We start from the raw sequence: 15,222 nt of genomic DNA on the forward strand, positions 1-15,222 counted from the left end.
CCTCATTTTAAGGGTTCCTTATTACATTGTAGTTACATGTGTAACTACACTGTAACAAGTACTGTAGTTAACTGTAACAACTCAGGGTTAGTGTAATAACAACATGTAACTGGTAGTAATTGCTTTGTGTAATTACAAAGGTGTAACAATGAATGCTTGTTACCATGCTTGCCCATTATTGTGCAATATTGAAAATACATCTCCACCCAACGTTATTTCTAGCACTTGCCACCAAAATAAAGTGTTCCATCTGGGTTAACTTGGTCATCCCAGCTGAGGAATAAGACACTGTTCCAAAACACATGTAATGTTTGCTTAAGTGCCACGCAATTGCTTGTTGTCACACTGGATCTAGCTAGTTAAAAGGAAGTGTATATTGAGGGGTACTGACTTTTAACTAATGTGTATTTATACAGTTCATTACCCATCCCGAAAACCTGGCCCTCATTTTAAAGCTTCTGGGCGTTTCACTTCCTTTCTGTACCTTATTGGGAAATGAAGTGAAAGGTCCTGAAGCTTTAAAATGAGGGCCAGGTTGTCAGAATGGGTAATGTACTGTATAAGTACACATTCATTACAAATAAGTACTCCTCGCGACACACTTTGTTTTAATGAGCTAAATCTAGTGTAACAACGTGTTTGCACGTACATTGCACTTAGGCAAACAATGCATGCACGATGCTTTGAAAAAGTGCATTTTTCCAAATCTGGGATTCCACCCATATTAGATCCCCAGTCAGTGAGGTTGACCTACTGATCTGTTTTTACCTGCTCAACCGAGTCAACCCAGATGCTGCACTTGATTTTGGGAGCAAGCACAAGCAACAACCCAGAGAGAGAACGTTTGAACAGTGCACATTCAAGGGTAAGTAATGAGAGCCCATTGAGCACAGGCTATAATGCCTCAGGCGCCCAGTGCATCCACGAGGGATCACAACCTTGGTGACAGTTGTAACTGTCTGCAGCTGAGAAGAAGCAAAACACAAAGTCGGTGAATTTAGTGGAAACCTGCCCGTTTGTAACAAGCATGGTAATAAGCACTCATTGTTTCACCTCTGTAATAGCATACCGCAATTACTGCCAGTTACATGTTGTTATTACACTGTGACTATGCGATGTTACAGTTCACGACAATCCTTGTTAGTTGTAAACTACACATGTTACTACACTGTACTTAGGACCCCTTAAAATGAAGCGTTACGATCATTTTTTATGAATCTGAATGGAAGCACTGTTGCATCGTTTTGTTGATTGCTGAAATCATTTTAACCCAAGGTTGCAAAATTCCAGTACATTTCCCCAAATTCCCTGGTTTTCCAGAAATCCCAGTTGGAAGATTGCCGGAATTAAGAGGGAATACGCAGGGAATCTGAGAATCATTCAACCAGGATCTTTTTGGAAGACAATGGGGAAAATTAACCATTATTTTGCGACCCTATTTCAATATGACAAAATACTGCTTGAATTATAAATTGCACTTCAACGTCAGTTGCATATCGTTAATCGCTAGCCTTTTTATTTATGTCACATACTGAGTCTCAACATGAACCTGCAGTAATATCCCTATGTCATAATGCATCAATGAAAAATACTGCCAAAAGGACAAGTTTCCATTCGTTGAATGTTGAAGCCCAAAACACGCATCCCACTGGGCACAGACATACAATTCAACGTCTAACCCACGTTGGTTCAACATCATTTCATTGAATCGACGTTGATTCAAGCAGTGTGTTCCAAGCAGGATGTTTGGTAGGCCTGTATGTTGATACTCTACACCACAGAACAGTCCACAGTAAATTATAGACCGACGTCACTTCTCACCTGCTGGCTCTCAAAGGTCCAGGCGCTGTCGGGTAAAGACGCGTCTAGGACGTTGATCATCTCCTTAAAGTCAGTGGTGCTGCTGGGCTTAACGAAGGTGAAATCACTGAACTCTGACATGGGAGAGAGACAGGACCTGAAGGACTGACTCTGAGACAACATGTCCCCTCCTAGGACCTCCACGTACTTAATCGGCCCGTCAGTGTTGAGCTGAATCTGCAGGTTTCTGTTGGGATTCTTGTAGCCGTCCAAATCGTCCCGTCTCATGCAGCAACTACCGCTGCTCCTGCTGTTTCTAACGCACTTGACTGCTAAGATGATGAAGGTCACCATGGACAGGACGGACACCGAGGCCAGAGAGAGAATCAAATACAGGGTGATTCTCGGGTTTTTCTTGCTAGCCTCTGGCGCTTTCTGCCGGAGGTCCAAGATGGGTTCATGGAGCCCGTCCTCTACCAGTATGGCCAAAGTGACCGTGGTGGACTGGACCGGCTCCCCGTCATCGTGTATCTCTATAAGCAGCCTCTGAGAGGAGTCGTCCTGCTCGGACACAGCGCGTTTAGTCCTCACCTCCCCTGTGTAAAGATTGACACTGAACAGAGACGTGTCTGTGGCCTCCACCAGTTTATATGAGATCCAGGCGTTATGGCCCGAGTCTGCGTCCACAGCCGTTACCTTAGTAACCAAGTGGCCTGCTTTAGCGGAGCGGGGCATGTTCTGGTGAGAGAGCGAGCCCAGGGCAGCAGAGGGGTAAATAACAGCGGGGGCGTTGTCGTTCTGGTCCAGGATAAAAACATGGACAGTGGCGTTGCTGCTCAGAGAGGGAGAGCCGTGGTCCTTTGCCTGCACATGAATCTGAAACACCTTTAGTTTCTCATAGTCGTATGAGTGCATGCTGTAGATGCTGCCGTTGTCAGAGTTTATGTACACATAGGAGGATACAGACACGTCCTGCACTTTGGAGTCTAAGATGGAGTAGGAAATCTTGGCATTATCCCCGAAATCCAGGTCAGATGTAGATACTGAGGAGAGCATTGAGCCTGGTGGTCCATTCTCTTTTAAATAGACATTATATGAGGACTGGCTGAATTTAGGGGGGTTGTCGTTGACATCAATGATGCTGACTGGTATAGTTTTCTTGGTAGTCAGGGGAGGGGAACCTGAATCAGTGGCTGTTATCTCAATATTATACTCTGAGAAACTCTCTCTGTCTAAAACACCACTGGTGACCAGTGCATAATTATCAGAAAATGACGGTTTCAAACTGAAAGGATGGCCTTTTGTAAGTTGTAACGTTACTTTACCGTTATTCCCGGAGTCTAGGTCACGGGCACTGATCAAAGCCACTACCGTGCCACTCGGTGCGTCCTCGCGCACTGGACTAGGTTTGGAGGTGAGGACAATTTCGGGAGCATTGTCATTAACGTCTGTTACTTCGACCTGTACCCGACAGTGTCCCTCCATTTCTGGGATGCCTTTATCTACTGCAGTAATGTCTATACGATAATAAGCTGCACTCTCATAATCTAATTCCCCCTTTAGAAACATTTCCCCCGTTACTGCATCAATATCAAACACAGATAACACTGACTCTAGTGTATGCTCGCCGAATGAATATTCTATCTCCCCGTTGACACCCTCGTCTGAGTCAGTAGCCTCAAGCTTGAGCAAGGAAGTGCCCTTTTCGCTATTTTCATTAACCCTTACATTATATACAGCTTTCTGAAATACGGGATTATTGTCATTATTATCAAGGACAATGACCGTGATCTGTGAAGTTCCAGACCTAGCCGGAGTGCCTCCATCTAGAGCCGTCAATAATAGCTCATGGACAGCTTTTTTCTCTCTGTCCAGTGGCTTCTCTAACACTAACTCTGGGATTTTTCGTCCTCCTTCAATGTCTTTAACTTTTACACTGAAACATTCGTCTTTACTAAGAATGTAGGATTTAAGTGAATTGCTTCCCACGTCGGGGTCCTCTGCACTTTTCAACGGAAAACGCGCGCCTACAGCTGTCAATTCAGCCATTTTCAGAACACGATCTTTTGTTAAGAAATTAGGAGAATTGTCATTTATGTCTCGTATTTCCACCTCAATACGGTGCAACTGTAACGGGTTCTCAATGACAACCTGCAGAGGTAAAACGCATCTGGCACTTGGTCCGCATAACGTCTCTCTGTCTATTCTCTCATTGACGACCAGCTCGCCCTTCCCCGCATCCACATTGAAATACTGCTTACCAGCCTCAGAGGCGACATGCAGTTTACGGTCAAAAATCTCAGAGAGTCCCAAACCCAGATCTTTGGCTAGATTTCCTACCACAGAGCCCTGTTTCAGTTCCTCCGGGATGGTGTAGCGAGTCTGTCCGTCTATTGTAGTCCATAAGAGAATGAAATGACGCCACCAAAGAGCCAACCATCTCCAGTTTCGGTATCCCATTCTCTTTGTCATCCCTGATCCGTTACAACACAATTCCGTTTGAAATGTTGTCCATAAAAAAGAGCTTCATACCAAAATACATATCCAGAATGTATATTCCATTTAGCATTTTCGATTAATTTTGTATAGCAGAAAGTATGTTGTTTTTAGATTCTAGTGTGTCTCCGTGAATGTGAGCGCATCCCTCTCTCTCCTCCAGCTCGGAGTATTCTAAGGGTTAAGGTGCTGAGGCTGGGGGGAGGGAGTAGATCTCTTTGTACAGTTCTGCATGCTATTGGTGCACAGAGCACATATCTACCATCCAATAACAGACCAACAGAACAGACTCCTTAAAGCCACAGCAGCCTGCCCCTATAAGCACTCTATCTCTCACTAAAAAAAAAAACAGGGAGAGGGGAGAATGTAACTGTATTTTCCCATATATCATACTGTCTATTTTGATGTGAAAATATATTAACGGCAGCCAGAAGTATAGAGAATTATGCGTAAACAAGGATAAAAAAATATATAAGCCCATTCTTCCATTGCACATAGACATTCTAACATTCAAAACATTTCAATTCTAATAGAGCCCCGTGGATCGAGACACTTTATTTATGCATTTATACATGTTTTGCTTCACATAAAATATTGAATGAGCTTCAATTAGTCTGAAATATATATATATATATATATATATACAGTGGGGCAAAAACGTATTTAGTCAGCCACCAATTGTGTAAGTTCTACCACTTAAAAGGATGAGAGAGGCCTGTAATTTTCATCATAGGTAGTCTTCAACTATGACAGACAAAATGAGAAAAAAAATCCAGAAAATTACATTGTAGGATTTTTTTATGAATTTATTTGCAAATTATGGTGGAAAATAAGTATTTGGTCACCTACAAACAAGCAAGATTTCTGGCTCTCACAGACCTGTAACTTCTTCTTTAAGAGGCTCCTCTGTCCTCCACTCGTTACCTGTATTAATGGCACCTGTTTGAATTTGTTATCAGTATAAAAGACACCTGTCCACAACTTCAAACAGTCACACCTCAAACTCCGCTATGGCCAAGACCAAAGAGCTGTCAAAGGACACCAGAAACAAAATTGTAGACCTGCACCAGGCTGGGAAGACTGAATCTGCAATAGGTAAGCATCTTGGTTTGAAGAAATCAACTGTGGGAGCAATTATTAGGAAATGGAAGACATACAAGACCACTGATAATCTCCCTCGATCTGGGGCTCCACGCAAGATCTCACCCCGTGGGGTCAAAATGATCACAAGAACAGTGTACAAAAATCCCAGAACCACACGGGGGGACCTAGTGAATGACCTGCAGAGAGCTGGGACCAAAGTAACAAAGCCTACCATCAGTAACACACTACGCCGCCAGGGACTCAAATCCTGCAGTGCCAGACGTGTCCCCCTGCTTAGGCCAGTACATGTCCCGTCTGAAGTTTGCTAGAGAACATTTTGATGATTCAGAAGAAGATTGGGAGAATGGCATATGGTCAGATGAAACCAAAATATAACTTTTTGGTAAAAACTCAACTCGTCGTGTTTGGAGGACAAAGCATGCTGAGTTGCATCCAAAGAACACCATACCTACTGTGAATCATGGGGGTGGAAACATCATGCTTTGGGGCTGTTTTTCTGCAAAGGGACCAGGACGACTGATCCGTGTAAAGGAAATGAATGGGGCCATGTATCGTGAGATTTTGAGTGAAAACCTCCTTCCATCAGCAAGGGCATTGAAGATGAAACGTGGCTGGGTCTTTCAGCATGACAATGATCCCAAACACACCGCCCGGGCAACAAAGGAGTGGCGTCGTGAAAAGCATTTCAAGGTCCTGGAGTGGCCTAGCCAGTCTCCAGATCTCAACCCCATAGAAAATATTTGGAGGGAGTTGAAAGTCTGTGTTGCCCAGCAACAGCCCCAAAACATCACTGCTCTAGAGGAGATCTGCATGGAGGAATGGGCCAAAATACCAGAAACAGTGTCTGAAAACCTTGTGAATGACCTCTGTCATTACCAACAAAGGGTATATAACAAAGTATTGAGATAAACTTTTGCTATTGACCAAATACTTATTTTCCACCATAATTTGCAAATAAATAAATTAAAAATCCTACAATGTGATTTTCTGGATTTTTTTCCCTAATTTTGTCTGTCATAGTTGAAGTGTACCTTTGATGAAAATTACAGGCCTCTCTCATCTTTTTAAGTGGGAGAACTTGCACAATTGGTGGCTGACTAAATACTTTTTTGCCCCACTGTATACACAGTCCCAGCCAAAAGTCGACACACCTATTCATTCAAGGGTTTTCCTTTATTTTTAAAAACTTTTTTCCACGTTGTATAATAAAAGTGTTAAACAAATCAAAATATATTTGACATTTTAGATTCTTCAAAGTAGCCACCCTTTGCCTTGATGACAGCTTTGCACCCTCTTGCCATTCTCTGAGCCAGCTTCATGAGGAATGCTTTTCCAACAGTCTTGAAGGAGTTCCCACATATGCTGAGCACTTGTTGGCAGCTTTTCCTTCACTCTGCAGTCCAACTCATCCCAAACCATCTCAATTGGGTTGAGGTCGGATGATTGTGGAGGCCAGGTCATCTGATGCAGCACTCCATCACTCTCCTTGGTCAAATAGCCCTTACACAGCCTGGAGGTGTGTTTTGGGTCATTGACCTGTTTAAAAAGAAATGATAGTCCCACTTGCGCAAAACAGATGGGATGGCGTATCGCTGCAGAATGCTGTGGTAGCCCTGCTGGTTAAGTGTGCCTTGAATTCTAAATAAATCACTGACAGTGTCATCAGAAAAACATCCCCAAACCATCACAGCTCCTCCTCCATGCTTCACGGTGGGAACCACACATTCGTTCACCTACTCCCCCCCCCCACCCCCCAATTTCGTGGTATTCAATTGATAGTTAGGGACAAGAACATCCCTGCCGGCCAAACCCTCCCTTATCCCGGATGACGCTGGGGCGATTGTGAGCCGCTCCATGGGTCTCCAGGATCTCTAGCGGCACAGCTAGCACTGCACCACTCGGGAGGCCCCTCGTCACCTACTCTGGGTCTCACAAAGACACGGTGGTTGGAACCAAAATCAAAAATTTGGACTCATCAGACCAAAGGACAGATTTCCACCGTTCTAATGTTCATTGCTCTTGTTTCTTGGCCCAAGCAAGTCTCTTCTTCTTATTGATGTCCTTTAGTAGTGGTTTCTTTGCAGCAATTCGACTATGAAGGCCTGATTCATGCAGTCTCTTCTGAACAGTTGATGTTGAGATATCTGTTACTCAAACTCTGTGAAGCATTTATTTCAGCTGCAATCTGAGGTGCAGTTAACTCTAATTAATGTATCCTGTGCAGCAGAGGATACCTGCAGCAGAGGATACCTGCTGCAGAGTGGCGGTCCTCATAAGAGCCAGTTTCATCATAGCGCTTGATGGTTTTTGCTACAGCACTTGAAGAAACTTTCAACATTCTTGACATTTTCCGGATTGACTGACGTTCATGTCTTAATGTAATAATGGACTGTCATTTATCTTTGCGTATTTCAGTGGTTCTTGCCATAATAGGGACTTGGTCTTATACCAAATAAGGCTATCTTCTGTATACCTCCCCAAAACACAACTGATTGGCTCAAACACATTAAGTAGGAAGGAAAGAAATTCCACAAATTAACTTTTAACAAGATACACCTGTTAATTGAAATGCATTCCAGGTGACTACCTCATGAAGCTGGTTGAGAGAATGCCAAGCGCGTGATAAGTTGTCATCAAGGCAAAGGGTGGCTACTTTGAATAAATCTAAAATCTAAAACATATTTTGACTTGTTTAACACTTTTTTGGTTACTACATGATTCCATATGTGTTTTTTCATAGTTTTGATGTCTTTGCTATTATTCTACAATATAGAAAATAGTAAAAATAAAGACAAAGCCTTGAGTAGATATGTCCAAACCTTTGACTGGTACTGTGCATATATATTATATCAAAGGTAAAATATGCTGTCTGTCATCGCGCACACAAAACCACACAGTTGATTCAGAGTGTTGTTGTCAATGGTGCTAAAACCCTCAGGCGTCCACTAGCCAGTCAGATAGTCACAGAATCACGCAAAAAGACCCACTACAGTAACAATAGAGATTACAAGGTCTCTGAGGATTACAACCAACAGGTTAAAATACCTCACAGAATATTTTTGAAATCATTCAAACCGCATGAGTGTGGGTTTTAGTAATTACCAGTAGCCTATGTTGAATGATACATGATTACAAGATAATATGATTTGTACTGATTTGTACATTGCACCATTTTGATGAATACTGACAATTCTTTATTTTAAATTGAATAAATAACCTATTGTTTAAACGATAACAACTGAATACAAACGTCAGTGGCACATTTATTCACAGATTGGAGTCTGTTAAATACCGAGTCATGAAAATACTGCCAAAACATCTAGCTTAGATTTGTTTAATGTTACAACACAAAACTGTATGTTGACGTCATAAAACAGCCTACATTCGATAATCTTAATCATCACAATAAATCATACGTCACTTCTCACCTGCTGGCTCTCAAAGGTCCAGGCGCTGTCGGGTAAAGACGCGTCTAGAACGTTGATCATCTCCTTAAAGTCGGTGGTGCTGCTGGGCTTAATGAAGGTGAAATCACTGAACTCTGACATGGGAGAGAGACATGACCTGAAGGACTGACTCTGAGACAACATATCCCCTCCCAGGACCTCCACGTACTTAATCGGCCCGTCAGTGTTGAGCTGAATCTGCAGGTTTCTGTTGGGGTTCTTGTAGCCGTCCAAGTCGTCCCGTCTCATGCAGCAACTACCGCTGCTCCTGCTGTTTCTAACGCACTTGACTGCTAAGATTACAAAAGTCACCAGCGACAGCACGGACACCGAGGCCAGAGAGAGAATCAAATACAGGGTGATTCTCCCGCTTTTCTTACTGGGTTCTGGAGTTTTCTGCCGGAGATCCAAGATGGGTTCGTGGAGCCCGTCCTCTACCTGTATGGTCAGTGTGACCGTGGCGGACTGGACCGGCACCCCGTCATCCTGTATCTCTATAAGCAGCCTCTGAGAGGAGTCGTCCTGCTCGGACACAGCACGTTTAGTCCTCACCTCCCCCGTGTAAAGATTGACACTGAACAGAAACGCGTCTGTGGCCTCCACCAGCTTATACGAGACCCAGGCGTTATGGCCCGAGTCTGCGTCCACGGCCGTTACCTTAGTAACGAGGTGGCCTGCTTTAGCGGAGCGGGGCATCTTCTGGTGAGAGAGCGAGCCCAGGGCAGCGGAGGGGTAAATAACAGCGGGGGCGTTGTCGTTCTGGTCCAGGATAAAAACGTGGACAGTGGCGTTGCTGCTCAGAGAGGGAGAGCCGTGGTCCTTGGCCTGCACCAGAATCTGAAACACCTTTAGTTTCTCATAGTCATATGAGTGCATGCTGTAGATGCTGCCGTTGTCAGAGTTAATGTACACATAGGAGGATACAGAGACGTCCTGCACTTTGGAGTCTAAGATGGAGAAGGAGGTTTTTGCGTTGTCCCCCAGGTCTGAATCCGTGGCGGAGACTGAACACAGTAGTTTCCCTGGTGCGTAATTCTCTTTGACGTACACTGTGTACGAGGGCTGAGAGAATAGCGGTGGATTGTCATTCACATCCAACACATCAACAACGATTGTTTTCTTGCTGGATAAAGGGGGTTTCCCTGAATCACTGGCACTGATATCTATACTATACTGAGAGTAACGCTCGCGGTCAAGAGGAGCATTAGTTACCAGGGTGTAATGCTTGGATACCGACGGGTTCAACTTGAACGGAGACTTTGGTGACACGCTTAACCGCACCTTCCCATTGTCCCCGGAGTCGGAGTCTTTGGCGCCTATCAAAGCTATCACGGTTCCGATAGGCGAATCTTCTGGAACAGGTGTCGTTAGAGACGTCACAATTATCTCTGGGATGTTGTCATTGACGTCAATCATTTTAAATTCAACATCACAATGTCCGTCCATCTCCGGGTTGCCTTTATCTTTAGCGACTATGTCAAATTTATATAAGCTCGTCTGCTCATAGTTGAGTTGTCTTTTTATTACAATCACTCCTGTCGAAGAATCTATATCAAACAATGCAGTCACTGAGTCTGGCGTCTGTTCTCCAAATACATACTCTATCTCCCCATTTAATCCCTCGTCCGGGTCTGTCGCTTTTACTCGTAAAATCTGAGTGCCAGGTGCAGCATTTTCGTTAACATTAGCCTCATAAAGTTGTCTCTCAAACTGCGGTGCGTTATCATTAATGTCAAGTACCATGATACTAATCTCAGAGGTTCCTGAACGCACTGGATCACCCCCATCTACAGCGGTGAGAATAAGCTTATGAACAGGTTGCTTCTCCCGGTCGAGAGACCTTTCAAGGACCAGTTCTGGATTTTTGCTACCATCCTTGTGATTTTTGACATTCAATTTGAAATGGTCGTTTTTGTTAATGCTGTATGAGCGTATAGTGTTCGCAGCGACATCGGGATCCAGTGCGCTTTCGAGTGGAAATCTTGCGCCTGGGTTTATTGACTCTGCAATCTTTAATACTTTTTCTTTGGTGAGAAAGCTGGGAGAATTATCATTGATATCCTGTATTTCAATATCAACTCGGTGAAGCTGCAAGGGCTTTTCAATCACTACCTCCAAAGGCAAAATACACGGAACTCTTTGTCCACACAGTTCCTCTCTGTCTATCCTTTCACTGACGACCAGCTCTCCTTTCCCCAGATCCACACTGAAATACTGCTTACCAGCTTCCGAGGTTATTCGTAATTTACGACGATAAATCTCAGATAGTCCCAAAACCAGATCTTTGGCTAGATTTCCTACCACAGAGCCCTGTTTCAGTTCCTCCGGGATGGTGTATCGAGTCTGTCCGTCTATTGTAGTCCACAAGAGAAAGAAATGATGCCACCATAGCAGAACCTGCCACACGGGCAGTCTATTCCACATTGTTCCACGACACATCAAAACGAATATATTATTTCACCCAAAATTCGCCCTTTCGCAGGAGTGGTGATACTCAATCTGTAATCGAATGTCAACGTCGCTCATATTTGACAGTGATGGAGACGCTTTGTGTCTCGGCACATCCCTCTTTCTCCTCCAGCTCTGAGCATTGTAAGGGTTACGGTGCTGAGGCTGAGGCTGGGGGGAGGGAGTAGATCTCTTTGTACAGTTCGGCATGCTATTGGTGCACAGCGCCTAACACAAGCTACCAATCAGGATTTTCCAGTCATTTAAAGCTATACAGTGAAAATACGAGCTCTTGGGAAACATATGAAGCACCATAACAATTCAACATGAGAGAAAAACAGTACTCCATTTAATGTGTAATACTATGAGTACTGCTACTATACTATTCATATCACTTAGTATTAGTAGCCTTTCAGACACCCATCTATACCCCACAATACATGCCACCAGGGGTCTCGTCAGAGTCCCCAAGTCCAAAACGAATTCACGGCAACGCACAGATTTATACAGAGCCACGATCACATGGAACTCCCTTCCATCTCCTCTAGCAAACAGCAAAATTACCTTTTAAAAACGGATTAAGCAACAACTCATGGAACCGCGGGGACTGTAAGGACAAACACACAACAGACACACAACACAACATTATTCTCGAAGTATTCTATATCCATTCCCACCGTTTCAATTCTTCCTGATATCTGTGTGAGTGACAAAGGCTCTCCGTTGCCGTCCTGTGGTAAAAGAAAGCAAGCGCAGCAGGAGTATGTCGTCAAAGCAACCCACGTGGCTCAGAATAATAATACATCGCACAGCCAGTTTAAAAAATACCCGTATGGAGGTCTGGAGAGCAAAGGAAAAAGGTTGCTCTGATGACATGCTCCTCTCTCTCTCTCTCTCTCACACACAGAACCTGGGACCCAGGAACTGGTAAATCATATCTGATATGTCAGTTTTGTTAGACCCTGGGACCCTGGAACTCACTCACTCCACTGTAATATGTCCATGACATGAACTAATTACCTGAGAGCTGAATCGAGATGACATATATAAATAAACTCGATACCATTTTCCATTATACACAATCACAAGCTGTAACCTACATCATATCCCAATACTACAACGAATATGAAGACAATAATGCATCAGCTTTGCTATTGGTTAATAAAGGTGAAAGAATATATAAAATCCGTGCTCGTCAAGGCGACGGATGTAGATGGGGAGAGGGGGGGTGGGCACGCTGCCACTGAGCTCTAGAGCGTGTTTCAGAACCACGCGGGTGGACAGCGCCACACAGGCGGCCAGCTCGTGCTGCTGCATACTGGTGGAATGAGCGGCGACCGCGTGGTGGCTGCTAAACAAGAACTCACATCTCTATCTCTCTCTCTCTCGTTTTATTTATTACAGTCAACTCTACCAGATGCATCAGCCCACATATCAAACCTCATCCACAAACAAAATGTTACCCAGATTCATTAAGAGCTCCAGCCTTATATTCTGTTTCTTGACTGTGTGTGACTTCAAATACATAGTTTACTATGTCATTATGCATATTATGTTAACCCTCCTGCTGTGTTCTGGTCGAATTGAACCGATTTACAAGTTCATGTAATCTGATTGTCATAAGGTTCCATGACTTTGTTCACACAGGGCATCTGAACATAAAAAATACATTTGATGATTTTCATTACATTTTGGGTGTTTTATTTAACTTTTGTACACCTGGGGTGTTCCCGGTCATGACCGGTCATGAATGGGTGAGACTACAATTAGTGTATAAAATTGAGTTCAGGCACATGCCCATTCATCAGATGGACACACTTCTTCTCCCAGACCCCCACATGCATGTGTGTTTGAGCGCACACACACACACACACACACATGCACACACACACACACACACACACACACACACACACACACACACACACACACACACACACACACACACACACACACACACACACACACACACACACACACACACACACACACACACACACACACACACACACACACCTCACTCCCCTTCTTGGCTTCCATGGCAACCCCCAAGGGAACATTTCCCCAATATAATCTTTTCCCCACGGGAACCACACTTCTTGGCAGTCTCACAAACAATTGCAACATTGTTTCAACTTTTCTCCCAGTTCTGGTATATAAAGTTTTTTTGAGGCCTTGCTCACAATTCCTTCTGTGGCAGCACAATGACCAAACGATATACTGTATGTGAGGCTCTTGATCATACCTTTGATCATGACTGGTGAGGAGGAGAGAGTCCTTTTAAACTTTGACACAAAGTAGTCTGTGATAAATAGCACAATATGCTTCATCTGAGTATTTGTTACAGTCAAAATAATCCATACATTATGCTTCTTCTTTTTTTACTCAAAAATGAGTTGTATGAGCTCAGGTCAATGAGGCCTACAGGCCATAAATAGCAAATAGAAGTTCAAAACTTGTAATGTTGACAAGAACTTAAGTTGATAAAAGGATCTAACACAACATTAGGTGATAATATATGTATTATCATGGATTCATAATCAGCCATAATGGGGCGGTCATTTTGGACCGGGAACACAGAATTAAGTAACATGAAATGAACACAACAGGAGGGTTAAGTCAGATGCCTCCCCCAAATGTGAGTGGAATAACACTCAGTCACTCCGGGCTGAGAGCTTGTGTCTACGGATCACAGCGGTTGTCTTTTTGATTGGCTTACTTCCAGTCAGAATCGGTAAGGTCATGGACGTGTTTACAGTCTATTGTCTTGTGGCGGTGGAGTCGTTATTACGGAAAGTATTTCTTACCTTATTTGGAGAGACGGAGGATGACAGGAGACACGTCAGCAACAGCAGTGAAGGGAAGACATGGAAGAGAAGAACAGAGAGACAAACGAGACACGGGTTTAGAGGGATGGTCAGCAGACAAACGAGAGTCCTGGGACAGAGACATCCCCGATACTCACCGTTCACCTTGCATTGATAATGTAGCCTTGATTGGTTCCGGAGGTGGGGACTGTGTTGATTTGCGTTGCGATACCTGCGATATGTGCCCTAATGATGACGTCCCAGAATGCTGTCGCCGGAGCTCGTTATGTGTCATAGGTGTGTCTCGTTAGGTGTCTGTTTGCGTGTGTGGCACAGAAAGGTGGGTCGAACGTAAACGCAACAGCAAACAACAACACAGTTATTCAGGCAAATCCCCGATATCACGGTGCGTCTTCGCTTGTGTCTGCTGTTGCATTGTGTGAGGTGTGCTTGTTTATTTGTGGAGAGAAAGGGAAGTAGAGAACATAGGGCGTGACACATAGGGATAGAGGATCAGAGAAAGAGAGAGAGGGGAGGGGAGAGAGAGAGAGTGAGGGAGAAGAATACTTAATAAAAGAGAAATACAACAATTGGCCCAGTTCCTCTGTAACAGGAGCATGAGCAGTGTACTATCTCATCTGCATGTCCCAGCCAGGATGATGATAGCACCATTTTGAAGGAGACTAAAGGTGTCCCCCAAATGGTACCCTCTTCCCTACATAGTGCACTACTTTTTTTACCAAAGCCCTATGGTTAGCTGGTTGAAAGTAATACGCTATATAGAGAATAAGTTGACATTTCAGACGCAGTGAGACCATAGGAGGGGTGTGTTCGCTCCCAGAGCGGCAGGATAGCATCGCTACACTGCAGTACAGCATACTGCCATGCTGCAGAGGAGCAGCTCCTACACAGCAACAGCAGAGGGACTCGAGGCGATGCCCAGGGATGCTGTATGCTTGATTAAGGAGATGCTTTCACGCTGTGTGTGTGTGTGTGTGTGTGTGTGTGTGTGTGTGTGTGTGTGTGTGTGTGTGTGTGTGTGTGTGTGTGTGTGTGTGTGTGTGTGTGTGTGTGTGTGTGTGTGTGTGTGTGTGTGTGTGTGTGTGCGCGCGCGTGTGCGG

The 15,222-nt window shown here is 44.1% G+C and overlaps 1 protein-coding gene and 1 pseudogene across 47 annotated transcripts in view; both read right to left on the reverse strand.

Annotated features, from left to right (window-relative positions):
* Nucleotides 1-15,222, reverse strand: part of LOC110488686 (protocadherin gamma-C5) — a 192,106-nt gene that overhangs the window by 37,549 nt on the left and 139,335 nt on the right. For 2 of the 46 annotated variants that reach the window (XM_090198237.1, XM_036942778.2), the window contains exon 1: nt 8,829-14,095. The exons of the other annotated variants lie outside the window; for them this stretch is intronic. In XM_090198237.1, the coding sequence (XP_090054363.1) occupies nt 8,829-11,285 (2,457 nt within the window). In that variant the 5' untranslated portion in view covers nt 11,286-14,095. Of the gene's footprint in view, nt 1-8,828; nt 14,096-15,222 lie in introns of those variants that run through there. 46 annotated transcript variants of the gene reach the window in all.
* Nucleotides 365-4,869, reverse strand: LOC110488672 (protocadherin gamma-C5 pseudogene; annotated as a pseudogene). Its single transcript, XR_016486255.1, has one exon. The product of XR_016486255.1 is annotated as a protocadherin gamma-C5 pseudogene (transcript).

The sequence above is a fragment of the Oncorhynchus mykiss genome, chromosome 14 (genome assembly GCF_057628025.1).
Source record: "Oncorhynchus mykiss isolate SJ-2025 chromosome 14, ASM5762802v1, whole genome shotgun sequence".
Taxonomy (NCBI): Eukaryota; Metazoa; Chordata; class Actinopteri; order Salmoniformes; family Salmonidae; genus Oncorhynchus; species Oncorhynchus mykiss.